This window comes from Canis lupus, chromosome 6 (assembly GCF_003254725.2).
Source record: "Canis lupus dingo isolate Sandy chromosome 6, ASM325472v2, whole genome shotgun sequence".
NCBI classification, from domain to species: domain Eukaryota; kingdom Metazoa; phylum Chordata; class Mammalia; order Carnivora; family Canidae; genus Canis; species Canis lupus.
The window spans coordinates 10,842,180-10,856,163 of NC_064248.1; the positions used below are offsets into that span (position 1 = coordinate 10,842,180).

The 13,984-nt window shown below is 37.8% G+C and overlaps 1 protein-coding gene across 6 annotated transcripts in view; it reads left to right on the forward strand.

The window, feature by feature from the left end:
- The window catches only part of BAIAP2L1 (BAR/IMD domain containing adaptor protein 2 like 1), an 86,997-nt gene that overhangs the window by 46,609 nt on the left and 26,404 nt on the right, over nucleotides 1-13,984 (forward strand). For 3 of the 6 annotated variants that reach the window (XM_049111140.1, XM_049111141.1, XM_049111142.1), the window contains 3 exons: nucleotides 12,550-12,621; nucleotides 13,404-13,465; nucleotides 13,570-13,641. In XM_049111140.1, the coding sequence (XP_048967097.1) occupies nucleotides 12,550-12,621; nucleotides 13,404-13,465; nucleotides 13,570-13,641 (206 nt within the window). The remainder of the gene's footprint in view (nucleotides 1-12,549; nucleotides 12,622-13,403; nucleotides 13,466-13,569; nucleotides 13,642-13,984) is intronic. The other 3 variants (XM_025426205.3, XM_025426206.3, XM_049111143.1) reach the window with 1 other exon arrangement.

The window sequence follows — 13,984 nt, forward strand, 5'->3', positions numbered from 1 at the left end:
CCTGTTCCATTTTCAGGCAACACTAGTAATTAAAGTGTCCCAGCTAATGCTGAGTAGACATCCCTTTCCCTGTAATTCACATACACTGGGCATCATTCCATCCTTGGGTACCTAGTAAAGAAAATGTAATTCCTCTTCTACATGGTTTCTTGTTGCATATTTGAATGAGGATGCAGAGTAGTTACAAGCACAGACTTGGGATCAGGCATGAGTTCAAATTCCAGCTCTACCACCTTTTAGTTCTTGTGTAAACTTGGGAAAATCATCTAACTTCTTAATGTCTCAGTTTCCTTCTCTATAGTGCAGGTAACAGCAGTACTCCCTTTTGGGGTGTGAGGACTAAATCAGGCCATCTCTTTAGGGCAGTTAGCACAACACTTGGCACAACGAAAGGACTCAATCAGTACCTGCAAGCTACTGCTCCCTTTGGGGATCTTAGAGTTGTGTGCTGGTATTTGTCGTCTTCCCCTCTAAGGTAGAAGGTTAGGACTTCATTTGAACTGCAAAAACACAGAGTTATTCTCTTTTCTGTGTTTCAGTTATCCTTGTGGAATAAGAGATATAATAAAGTAATTCTATGTTTTGTGGAATCTACCTTAGATTCACATCATAATAAAACCACCCAACATCTACATGAGGTGTGTGATATTTGATCCAAGGAATAAATGGCTTCCCATCTGAAAGATGGGAGCAGTAGCCCATTTTATTGTTTTTAAATTTGTTTAATTAGAATTGGTTGCCTAAAACAAAATAACCGAAACCCTTAGTTCTTTTGAAAGAAATTTTTCACTTAATTTTTTTTTAAAGTAGGCCCCAATGTAAGGCCTGAACTCACGACCCTGAGCTTGAGACCTGAGCTAAAATCAAGAGTCAGACACGTAACTGACTGAGCCACCTAGATGCCCCTTCACTTCGAATTTTTAGGATGATTTTACTCAGTAATTCTGAACCGAAATAGTCTTTGCACCTTCTTATATGTATTGTCCTCTCTTTGTATTTTGGGGACCTGTTTCCACATTTTATTTTCTTAAAGGGGGGCAGAGGGATGGGGAAGAAAGAGAATCTTAAGCAGGGGCTCGATCTCAAAACCCTGAGATCATGACCTGAGCTGAAATCAAGTTGGATGCTTCAGGTGCCCCTGTTTCAATATTTTTAAAGGACTTAAAAATTTTTCAGATGTAGCATTTTTTGGGGGCTTGCATGAAATTTCCTATAATTAGTTAATGATACCATACTGAATAACTAGTTATCAGCTTCATTCATTATTAATAATACACCTGCTTTCATTTTTGCTAGTATCAAAATGGTTGTTTTTTAGTCTTAATCTACTAATCAATAAAAAAAGATGAATAATTAATATTATCCTACCTCAATATAATAGCTTGTAGAAAACTTAATCTTTTGATGCTGTTTTTTTACATTCACATGTAAAGAAAACAATTGCTTGTAATCTGTATATGGATGCAAAATTGATAAATTATTTCTATGTGATATATAATTGATAAGCTTGAATAAATTAATGTCATCCTTTTAGCCAAAATAAGAGTGGTACATTAAAACCCACCTTGGGGGATCCCTGGGTGGCACAGCGGTTTGGCGCCTGCCTTTGGCCCAGGGCGCTATCCTGGAGACCCGGGATCGAATCCCACGTCAGGCTCCCGGTACACGGAGCCTGCTTCTCCCTCTGCCTGTGTCTCTGCCTCTCTCTCTCTCTGTGTGACTATCATAAATAAATAAAATTAAAAAAAAAAAAAACCCACCTTGGGAAATATTTTTCCTTCATTGCAAATCCTGTGCTTTATCTTGACAGTGCTTGTGTACAGCAGATGAGCTAAATTAGTTTAATTGCTAATCAAAAATGAAGTGGGTAATAAACAGTTAATTTGTTTCCTGAATCAGTTTATCAATACTGATGACAGAATTATCACCTAAGCCCTGAATCTTCCCCTACCTTTACATAATAATACTTGGTCATAATTTTCAGAGAGGACGTGTCTGTTAGGTTTTACCTTGGGGTTGACTAGATTTCTGATGTTAGATGTGAATTTGTTCTCTGCCTCACTGAAAAGACTTGAGTTTAAAATATCTAGAATATTTTCTAATAATTTCCATTGAGATTTTAAGTCCTTGTGCAAGGATAACAGTAATATTTTTATGGCATTTTTATATATAAATTAAGAATTCATATGTCATATGGGGTTTATTGGTTTCCATTTATTCTTCCTTCAAATCTTGTAAGTTATCCCCTTTCTTGAAAAAATTGTTTAATGTGGTTATTTCTAGCTACCTTCATACTTTTCTCTTATGCCAAACTTCTAAAGTAAGTAGTTTATACCAACTTCCTCCTTTTCTATATTATCTTTCCTTTCCTTTCTCACTTTTTGCCAGAAATCAGGATGCTGGAAGGAAGCTAACACTGAGTATTTAGTGTGCGTCTTGCTCTTGGCACCTTTCCTTTATTAGGACACTTAATCCTCACAACCTGGGTTGCCAAGTGTCCATCACTGAACCCACCACTGTAGTCTGGTATTGTAGCTTTTGCAGAATGAAAATTTTGTAAGCAAAAATGTCCCTTATTTTGGGGGCTTTTTGATACGTTGTTTATGGCTCAGGATTCTCTGAGACCAGATGTCGTTGGTGTTACTAAACTTTGGTGATAGGAAACAAAAGCTGCCAGGAATTTGCTCCTGGAGGCTCTGAGGATGGAAATGTGTCTGCGTGGGTGCCAGCCCTGCTTAAGAGAGCTTGTTCTTCCAGGGCTCAGGGCCCTGTGGGTGAATGCCAGCTGCTCAGACTCCAGATGCAACCAGTGTCTGTACTGCCACAACAGAAGCCTCTCCTTCTAAAACTGCTTGTTGAGCTTGGGGGGTCGGAGAGGGCAAATCGGGGATCAGGCATTCAGGTTCAACAGAAATCATTTTTCCTGTAGGAATTTCTGTAATACCCATTTGTATAGCAATAAAATCAAATACTACAGATACCACCTTATGATGGATCAAACTTTTGCCAGAGTTTTCTTTCCCCGACCTCACTGTACTTCTTTATATTTTTTTTTCACTGTGATTACCTTTCATTCATCTGTTCAATAAACTTATTTATTGATCAGACTTTTAAGGACTATTAGGTGCCAGACAGGCACTGGCATCACACAGGTGACTGAGTTCTTGTCCACAAGTAAAAGATTCAGACAGTGCATGTGTTTTCCTCCAAACAGGGCACTAGTTTCTAATTACTGCTAGTTGCAGATGGCTCTCTTGTTGTGTTATTTTGTTTTTAATAAGTTTATCTTTTTTAGAACAGTTTCGATTTAAAGAAAACTTAGCAACTCTTACCCAGAGTTCCCACATACTCCTCTCTCCCCTACTCAGTGATGAACCAGTATCAATACATTGTATTGTAAAGTCCATAGCTTACATTAAGGTTCACTCTTTGTGTTAACATGAGTTTTGACAAATGTTTAATGACATGTGTCTACCATTACAGTATCCACCCCCCACCCTCCTTGGCAACCACCGATCTTTTTATTGTCTGTGTAATTTTGCCTTTTCCAGAATCATTTGGTTGGAATTTTGTAATATGTAGTCTTTTCAGACCGGATTCTTGCACTAAACCATATGCATTTAAGCTTGCTCCATGTCTTTTTGTGGTTTTAATACCTTGTTTCTTTTTTATCCCTGTATAATACTCACTTGTACACATGTACTACGGTTTATCCATTCATCTTGGTTGCTTCCTAGTTTTGGTCCTATGAAAAAGCTATTAACATTCATGTACAGGTTTTTCTGTACACAAAAGATTTCAAGTCATTTGGGTAAATACCTAAGAGCACAATTACTGGATTGAATGGTAAGACTGTTTACCTTTGTAAGAAATTGCCACACTGTCTTGCAAAGTGGCTGTGCCACTCTGCATTCTTACTAGCAATGAATGAGCATTCCTGTTGCTCCACATTCTCAACATTTGGTATTGTCCGTTTTCTGGATTTTAGCCATTCTGATAGGTGTGTGGTGGTGTCTCATTGTTACTTTAATCTACAATTTCCTAATGGCATATGATGTGAAACATCTTTTCATATGGTTATTTACCATCTGTATATCTTCTTTGGTAGGTGTCTTTTTATCTTTTGTTCACATTTTAATTGATTTGTTTTCTTATTTTAATCTTTACATCTATTGATAGGATCATATGATTTTTTTTTTTTTGCAGCTTGTTGATGTGATGAATTGCCTTAATTGACTTTATTTTTTGTTTAAAGATTTTTATTTGTTTCTTAGCACAACCAGAGGGAAGAGGAAGAAGCAGGCTCCTTGCTGAACAAGGAGCCCAACATGGGGCTTGATCCCAGAACCCTGGGATCACTACCTGAGCTGAAGGCAGACACATTTAACTGACTGAGCCATCTAGGTGCCCCTTTAATTGACTTAAATGTTGAACTAGTCTTAAATACGTAGAATAAATCCCACTGCTCATGGTATATAATTCTTTTCATACGTTGTTGGATTTGATTTGCTAACACCTTGTTGAGGATTTTTGTACCTCTCTTTATGAGAGATACTGGTTCATAGTTTTCCTTTCTTGGTATGTATTTTTTTAAGATTTTATTCATTTGATGGGACACCTGGGTAGCTCAGCAGTTGAGCGTCTGCCTTCGGCTCAGGGCATGATCCCAGTTGGGGGACTGAGTCCCACATTGGGCTTCCTGTGAGGAGCCTGCTTCTCCCTCTGTGTCTCTGCATCTCTCTCTCTTTCATGAATAAATAAAATCTTTTTGAAAAAGAAAGAAAGAAAAAGAAACACTAAAAGGGGATGAATGGTCAGGAACATATTAACTCTGAAATTCCAGGTGTGTTTGATTAGATTCAGGTGATCTAGAATGCTGAGTCATTTTGTGTCCTGTGAGTATCAAATTTGATAGTGTTCATCTGCCTCTCATTTGTGACAATTTTGATTGTCCATTGGAGGTGTTGTCTGATTTTTCCACTGTAAAGTGGAGAAATTTTCTTTCTACTGCTACTAATAAGCTATCTGAAGCGGTAACACTTTCAGACTATGCAAATATCTTATTTATCATCAACATTTGTTCCTTAGGCTTAGTATCTATTAATGAATTTTGCCTGAATCAGTGTTTGCTTGTTGCTGAGTGATGATTTTCTGACTGAACACTCTCTCCATATTTACCAGTTTGGCATTTTACTTTTAGTAGGAGCCCTCCTTGCTCACATCTTTGCCTATTTATTGTTGTGGACTCATGGATTCTAAGATTTTTTCAATGATTTATAATTTATAACTGTCCTTAATTACTTTGGTGCTTAAACTGTCCTGTGTTTGGCCAGTAGGAGCTCCTTCAGGCTGACTCTCATCCATTCATTCACTCAGCCATTCATTCACTTATTTCTGTGTACTTTCTCTCTTTCTTGTGTAACTGTATGTTCCAGGCTCATCTTGTCTTTTCTCAATTGTGGAATCAATGGCCATTTTTTCTGAGGAATGATACTTCCTTTTAGGGGGAATGATATTAGAAGCTAAGATTTGAATATTGGGTGTGCTCGTTGCTACTGAAGTGTCATCTTGGTCCTTTCAGCAAACAGAGCTAGGAAATACATATATACACACACACACATATGTATATGTACAGTGTATGTTGTAAACATACATACACTCAAAAATAGACATATATGTATACACATATATAGAAATAAACAGATGTACTTACATTATGTGTTCTGTGGGTTTTGTGGGTTTTTTTTTTTTTTAAGATTTTATTTATTCATAAGAGACCCAGAGAGAGGCAGAGACATAGGCAGAGAGAGAAGCAGGTTCCATGCAGGGAGCCTGATGTGGGACTCGATCTTGGGACTCCAGGATTTAGGTCCTGGGCCAAAGGCAGGCATATGACCGCTGAGCCGCCCAGGTGTCCCACATTATGTATTTTGAAAATGTGTGTGTACATTGGCTCCCAATAACCTCAACATGTTTATACATTTTCTCAATCCTGTAATACATCTAAAATAGTTCTGGAGGGATCCCTGGGTGGCCCAGCGGTTTGGCACCTGCCTTTGGCCCAGGGTGCGATCCTGGAGACCTGGGATCGAGTCCCATGTCAGGCTCCTGGCATGGAGCCTGCTTCTCCCTCTGCCTGTGTCTCTGCTTCTCTCTCTCTCTCTCTCTCTCTCTCATGAATAAATAAATAAATAAATCTTAAAAAAAATAAAATAGTTCTGGAATTATTAAAAATGTTTATTAATTTAACACTGTATGTTACACTTGAATTTAAAAAATAGTCTTGAAATATCTGCACATTCATATTTATAGCAGCATTACTCATAATGGCCAGGAGGTAGAAAGAACCCAGGTGTCTATCAACATTTTTTTTGCAAGTTGTGAATGGACAAATAAAATGTAGAATATCCAAACAATGGAATATTATTCAGTCTTAGAAAGGCAATTCTGATGCATCCTGTAAGATGGATGAACTTTGAGGACACGGTACTAAGTAAACCAGTTACTGAAGGAAAAAATGTGTATCAATTTATAATATATTACAAATTTATATTATAACATTAAAGTTATAAGTAAACGTAAGTATTATTAGAATTATAAAATATTTTGGAATACAAAAAAAAAAAAACCTACTAAAAAGAATTCAGAGTTGATAGGTTTGCCATTCACCCTGTCTACTGATTTTTTTCTTCCTGTGCTGAGCACTGTGAGAAAATGTTGTAGAGACTCAATTCTGTTATCTTCCTCTTAAGATTGTGAAATTCTATTCTAATAGGCAGTTAAATTACTAGTAGATAACCCTGATTTGTGGAGGCTTAATTGTAGATTTTTCTGGTGGATCTATTTTGGTTATGCCCTTAGTCATATGACTTAGTCTTTATTCCTAAGGTAAGTCCCTACCAGATGTCTGTGGGAAGCCTGTGGGATTGATTGATTGATTGATTGATTGATTGATTTTATTATTCATGAGAGACACAGATAGGCAGAGACATAGGAAGAAGGAGAAACAGGTTCCCTGGGGGGAGCCTGATGCAGGACTCCATCCCAGGACCCCAGGATCATGACCTGAGCCAAAGGCAGACCCTCAATCATTGAGCCACCCAGGTGTCCCCCTGGTATTTAGTAAGCCTTTCTCACTTAGTGGGACTACAGCTCCCAACTCTGTATCCCCAACACTGTGTGTCTACTGAGAATCTCTGCTGAACTCCATGTTCTTTCAGCTGCTGATTTTCTTTGAGTCTAACCCTGTACATGTGCAATTTAGGTGTTAGCCAAGGATTCGAGAGGAATGAATGAATGAATGAATTTGTTTGTTTAAAAGATTTTATTTATTCATGAGAGAGAGGCAGAGACACAGGCAGAGGGATAAGCAGGCTCCATGCAGGGGGCCTCCATCCTAGGTCTGCAGGATCAGGCCCCGGACTGAAGGCGGCGCTAAACCGCTGAGCCACCCGGGCTGCCCTTGAGAGGAATTTATATACAGATTTTGGGTCTTCCTGTTCCATTGTGTCAGTTTATTCTATAATTTATCCATTCTAGTGTTGATAAGTTGTTTGGGTTGTTTCTGGCTTGGAGATATGAATAAAGCTGCCATGAACTTTCCTGTGCTTGCCTTTTGGTAAACAAATGCACTTATTTCTCTTAGGAATATATCTAGGAGTGAAATTGCTGGGTCACAGAATAGGCAGATTTGTTTATCAGATGCTGTCAGTTTTGCCTTTCCCGGAATGTTTTGTAAATGGAATCCTATAGTATGTAGTATTTTTAGTATGGCTTCTTTCATTTACTATACTATTTCTGAAATTTATCCATGTTGTGATGTCTGTCAGTAGTAATTTCTTTTTATTATTGAATAGTATTCTATTAAATTCTTGAAATGAGTAGAGCATTTATTTTTTTCACTCATTCTTTTCTAATATGCATTTGAAGGCTATAAATTTCCTCTAACCACAGCTTTAGTTGCATCTTACTTTTTTTTTTTTTTTAAGATTTTATTTATTCATGGGAGACACAGAGACAAAGAGAGAGGCAGAGACACAGGCAGAGGGAGAAGGAGGCTCCATGCAGGGAGCCCAACGCAGGACTCGATCCCGGGTCTTGAGGATCAATCACATCCTGGGCTGAAGGCAGTGCTAAACCACTGAGCCACCAGGGCTGCCCCATCTTACATGTTCTTATATGCTATATTTATTTTTTCATTTCAAAATAATTTAAACTTCTATTGTGATTTCTTTTTTGACCTATAGATTATTTAGAAGTCTGTTTTTTCATCCTCAATATATGGACATTTTCTGGCTACCCTTCTGTCAGTGGTTTCTAGTTTAATTTTGGTGTGGTTAAAGAGCATACTCAATATGATTTCAGTCCTTTGAAATACAGTGAGGCTTTCTTTTGATCCTTTTAAAAATATATAGATGGCTTTAAAAATGAAGTTATCAGTTATAATATTCTGTATATGTTCATTAGATCAAGTGTATTTTTCAGGTCATCTATATCTGTAGTGATATTTTTGTCTGTTCTATATGTTTACTAAAAGAAGTATATTGAAGTCTCCTACAATTAATGACTTATCTATTTTTTAAAATTCAATTTTAAATATGTTGAGACTATGTTAATAGATGCATACAAATAAAAAATGTTTCCATCTTCTAGACGAATTGAGTTTTTTCCCATTATGAAGTGATTGTTTTATGTCTAATAATGTTTCTCACCCGCTTTGACTTTGGTTTTAATAGATCTACATCAGCTTTCTTTGGGTTAGTGTTTGCTATGTATCTTATTCCATCCTTTTACTCTCTATTCTTGTATTTAATGCATGTCTCTTGTAAGCAAAATACAATTTTTTAACCCTAAAAATCTTCGTTGTTTAAATGGATTATATAGTCCATTTACACTCCATGTAATTTCTTTTTGCTTCCCTACTGTCTGTGTTCACTTCTTCTCTTTACCTCTTTTTGACTGGTTTTGTTTTTTTTTTTTTTGACTTTCTATTCTCTTGGTAGTTAGGTGTACTTTATTCTTTTAGTGACTACCCTCGTGGCATTTTTTTCTTACCAAAGTCAGATGTTACTTGGCACTTTACTTTCATCTCAGACTATGAAAGAACTTTGAAAGAGTATATAATTCTAATGTATAACTTCTGTTTGTCCTACTTGTTTTCATAGAATGATACAAATCATATCAGTGGTGGAATAATTAATAATTAATTAATCTCTCTGCAAGACATTAGCTAGAACTGTGGTACTATGGTTGGCTAAGTCAGAAGAAATATTGAATGAAATGCTTATCCTGTCACTTTTTTTTTCACTTTTTCGGTGTTATTTCTCCATGCACATTGTTTACTGGTAGAGTACTTACACTGACCAGAGGAGAGCACCTCCGACTGCATCCAGGGACTGTGGGGTAGGCAGCTACCAAGGGCTATTCTTAAAGTTTAGCAAAGCCTTTCAAGTTCAGTCACATGTTCACGGTTACTAATCTGCCTCTGTACTAATTCAGTGCTGGTGACTCTAATCTGTAGGATATACACTTGTGTATTTAACATATTCCATCTATGTGTAGTTTGCTTTTATTTCCTTTATATTTTCTCCTGGCCACATTTGATATTTCGAAAATTGTCAGAAAAAGTACATCCTTTTCTAGTAACAGTTTTGGTCAGGTTTACATTAATTCATAGCATGTAACTTTAGGTCCACAGTAGATTGTCTTCCACCCTGTCATTTTATTGTCTGATTCCACTTGAAGTAACATGAAAGAAGTAGTGTGTGGCTCGGTCATTGCTCTGTGCTATTTGGAAATATGGTGTTCTGATTATCCATGATCAAATATAAATGAAAAAATATGTATTCCTACACGTTTGGCACCTGTTCTGTGCTACTCACATCCATTAATAATCCCCATCTGGTTTCTCTAAATTTATACTGTGAATTAATGAAGAATTATCTAGTTGAAAATACATAATAAATAGTCCAATGACTAATCTATATTTCAAATGAAAATTTTGTGTGTTCTTACCAATACTCTTAAATTTTATTTAACTTTTTAAAGTCCATTTTGCTGATTGACTAAATTCATATTTTTACATAGTATTGTCCAAATTTTTGGACATGTTTATTCATAACTCCTAAAATTGGAGTGATATCTCTTGTCAGCTATCTATATGAATTTTAAGGAAAAACTAATGGTATCCTGTCACTTTATCCTGTCTATTGACTTTTAGCTATATGAAGTTCATGATTTTGAAATACGATGTATTTAAATTCCTTTAATATTGCCATTAAGAATATAATTTACTCAGACTGAGTCATATTTCAGTACTTACTACATGTCTCTTCCCAGAATGTTTACTCAGAACCTAAAAGGGAAAAAGGAAATGGTTGATCCAGTTCATACAGTGCTGTGATTTCTGAGACCAGCACGTTGGTTCCTGTTTGGGTGTGTATTTAGTTCTGCTCCATTAGAATCTGGGCTGTGCTCCACCCTCTCCTTGAAAAATTTTTTTCTTCTCAGATGTAATTTATGAAAAATTAGGTTACCAGGCTAGGAGTAAATAAACGTGTGTGATGCCACATTTGAGACATAAAGTAACTTGGTATATTTAAGAATAAACTTCTATAGATTGAACATAAAGGGGCTGTTTTCATTTTCTGTTTTAATATACACTTTTGGCAACTCCCATAGTCACATTAAAGATGTTTTCTAATCCTTCTTTTGACCAAGGACTGCTGCTGCTAAAAGTCAGCATTTAAATTCCACGAACTGTGAGGGACAGGAATAACAAGGATAAGGTCAGGTGTTCCGTTCCTGCCCACAGAGTGAATGAGCTGTTTCAGTGAGCCTTTCCACCAAGCTGCCTGCAGGGAGAACACCCCAGGCAGAAGGGGCCTCAGGGCCCAAGCACCAGGTTCAGCAGTGCTGGCTTTCTCCATATTGCCACACTAGCACATGCTTTTGTTTTGGCAACATGCTTCTCAGAGATCCACATTGTATAAGGTTGTAGAGATAAAGTTCATGACAGTTTGGAAAAAAAAAAAATATATGAGTGCCTTGAATTAGTCTGAATCACTCCTGATTTAAGCACAATTATTTTTAGACTTTAAAAAAAGTAGATCTGACTTGCCAAGAATAGAGTGCTTAATTTTCAAGTAATTGAAGTGGGGTTTTTGTTGTTGTTTTTCATCTCCAGCCAGGAGTCATTTATGGGTTTAAAATGGATATGAAAGTAACTCAAGCTATTTCAGTATCTGATATCACTAAATGATAAAATGACGTATTGTACTTATACTCTTGGTCATGTGAGGGGCTTCCTTTGTGAAGAACTCTGATTTGTTTCCTGTTGAACTTTAGGAGAACTTAATTACGGGAGAAATGAAGTCAGTGTCATTAAGCATGGAGAGTGGAGGCAGCACCTGGGTGGCTCAGTCAGTGAAGTGTCTGCCCTCAGCTCAGGTCATGGTCTCAGGGTCCTGGGATCGAGCCTGTATCAGGTTCCCTGCTCAGCAGGGTGTCTGCTTTTCCCTCTCATTCTCCCTCTCTGCTTGTTCTCTCTCTCTCAAATAAATAAAATCTTTCCAAAAAAAAAAAAAAAAAAAGGCTGGAGAGTGGGTATCTTGGTAACTTGGTGTGGTGGGGATGAGTCTGCCCTCCCATGTTTATCCAGCAGGCTATTCTGTTAGAGGTTTCCAGAATCACAAGCTGCTTAGAGACTTACAGGTTATATACCAATAACCTTATAAGGAGAGTCTCTGTCCCCACCACCTGCCATGGTTATTTTAAGCAGCATTATTGACGGTAGGCTTCATGCTGAGGAGTTGGTATACCATGGGGAGGGGCTGGGGAGATGACATGTTACATGTGGTTTTGAGGGATTCCCAGCACATGTGAGGAAGAGGGTCTGGAATAGAACAAGCTAGGAATCAAGAGAAATGATAAGAGCTTGAGGGGCAGGGAGACTCCTAAGAGATCCAACTTGTGGGTTTGAATGTGTTGGTGGGGGCAGACTAGGGAGACTCTTCTCCCACCCCTCATGGGACAGATGATTGGGTGCACGTAGATTTCACAAGTCATCAGCATATACCTCCTCTCCCAGACAGAGAAGGGCTGCTACTTTGTTGATCAAGGAAGCAGGATGAGTAAGGGGCCTGATTTCACTCTAGACTTTGGCCCAAGTGATGACACACATGCACAAGGGAATGAGTCTTTGTTGTTGAATTGTGACTATGGGTGAGGTGTCAACCCCATGTGACTGGCTAGTTGGCATCCAAGAGCTGGGATTGGACAATAGGGGGGGTGAATTCACTTTTAGACATGTTGAATGTGAGGCACCTAATGAGACCTTCAGGTGGACATTTCAAGGAAAAGGCTGAATTTCAGAATCTGACAATGGGGGTGTGGGGAACTACAGAGTGTCACGTGTGTTAACGGTTTCTGGAACAGGACACCATAGTGTCATTTGTGTAAAGGTGATAGCTGAAGTTACAATCTAGTTGGTATTCTTTCTCTTTCCCTGTATCTACCACAGTCTTAATTTTAATTCTCCTTCATCTACAGCCTTTCAGTTCACCCAAGGAATTCCTACCAAAACTGTGGGAGGATCTCTCCAGCACATTGTGTTATGGTTTAGTATGATCTGGTGGTTGTTCCAAATGATTCTGTTTTTTCCAGTTCTTAGGTATCAGACCCATTTGGTTCCTGTAGATAAGGGAGCAGGGAGAGGCTCTTGTTCACCTTTATTAGAGTTTAGTAGCAGAGATGCATCACACTGTCTCAAACTGCAAGAGATGTATTTTGCAAATCAAGTGGTTGTCTTGCTGCTTTTGGAGTAAAGCTCAATTCTGGAACATTCTCCTGTGACTGTAGTTATTTCAGAGAATTGATGTAGTCCCAGGAGATAAGAGGCAGAGCACTGTCCCTGCTGCATTTTCCCATGGCGTTACTATTTTCCAAAATGACACAAGAGCTAATATGAGAAAAAATGACCTTTATCTTTTATGCCTGACAGATAATCAGATTACTCTAGGGATTAGATAAAAATAAGTCATTTGTTCCTATAGTTACTATAAGGGCCATGATAATCTTTTGTAAGAGAATTTAAAAATTAAATCAGATAAATAAGATTCAGCTTAGGGAATGAGAAAATATAGAAAGCATGATGTGAATTTAAAGACAAAGTTGGCATTCTTTGGATGAACAGTGTTGTTAGAGTAAGTTTGCTAGGGCCTGTGTTCCTCTGGAACCCACTGCCATGGGCATGCAGTTAGTGTTTCTGACATGCCACAGGCCCTGATGCTTCCCGGTGCTAAGGGCAGTGAGAGATTGTGCTATATTCCATTATTTTACTTTCTGTAGTATCCTTACAAAATCCACACAGTGACTTTATCCCCAACATCTGGTTTTATTCACAGGCCATGTACTTATAGAGATTTCAAGTACCCACAAGAAACTCAATGAGAGTCTTGATGAAAACGTATGTGAACTATTTTTGTACTTATAAAATATATTTTCTTTCCAAACATTATTTTACTTAAAGTCTCAAATCTGGTGTGGATTTTTAATTCCTTTTGTTAACAGTTCAAAAAATTCCATAAAGAGATTATACATGAGCTGGAGAAGAAGACAGAACTTGATGTAAAATACATGAATGTGAGTACCTGGTTTTGCTCTATCTCCATGGCTGGAGGTGAGTGTGGGATATGGGAGCCTGGCAATCCAGGAGGTTGCATTGCCTGATCTCAAAGCCTGAGGAGAACTTTCTCCTACTGTTTATCCAGCCACAGCAAACTTGGACAGAGCTTAGTGCTGAGTACATACATAGATGCGTGAAATTGACAAGGTCCATTGGAGCTGGGTGCCCCCTTTGCATTAACACCTGGGATCTTTATTAAAAATCAGAGAGGAAAATATTGCAAGGAATCCTCCTACCTCTAGAAAGCACTGTTTTCAAAGAACACATGTGGGGAAGACATCTGCATCTATATTAGTGCAA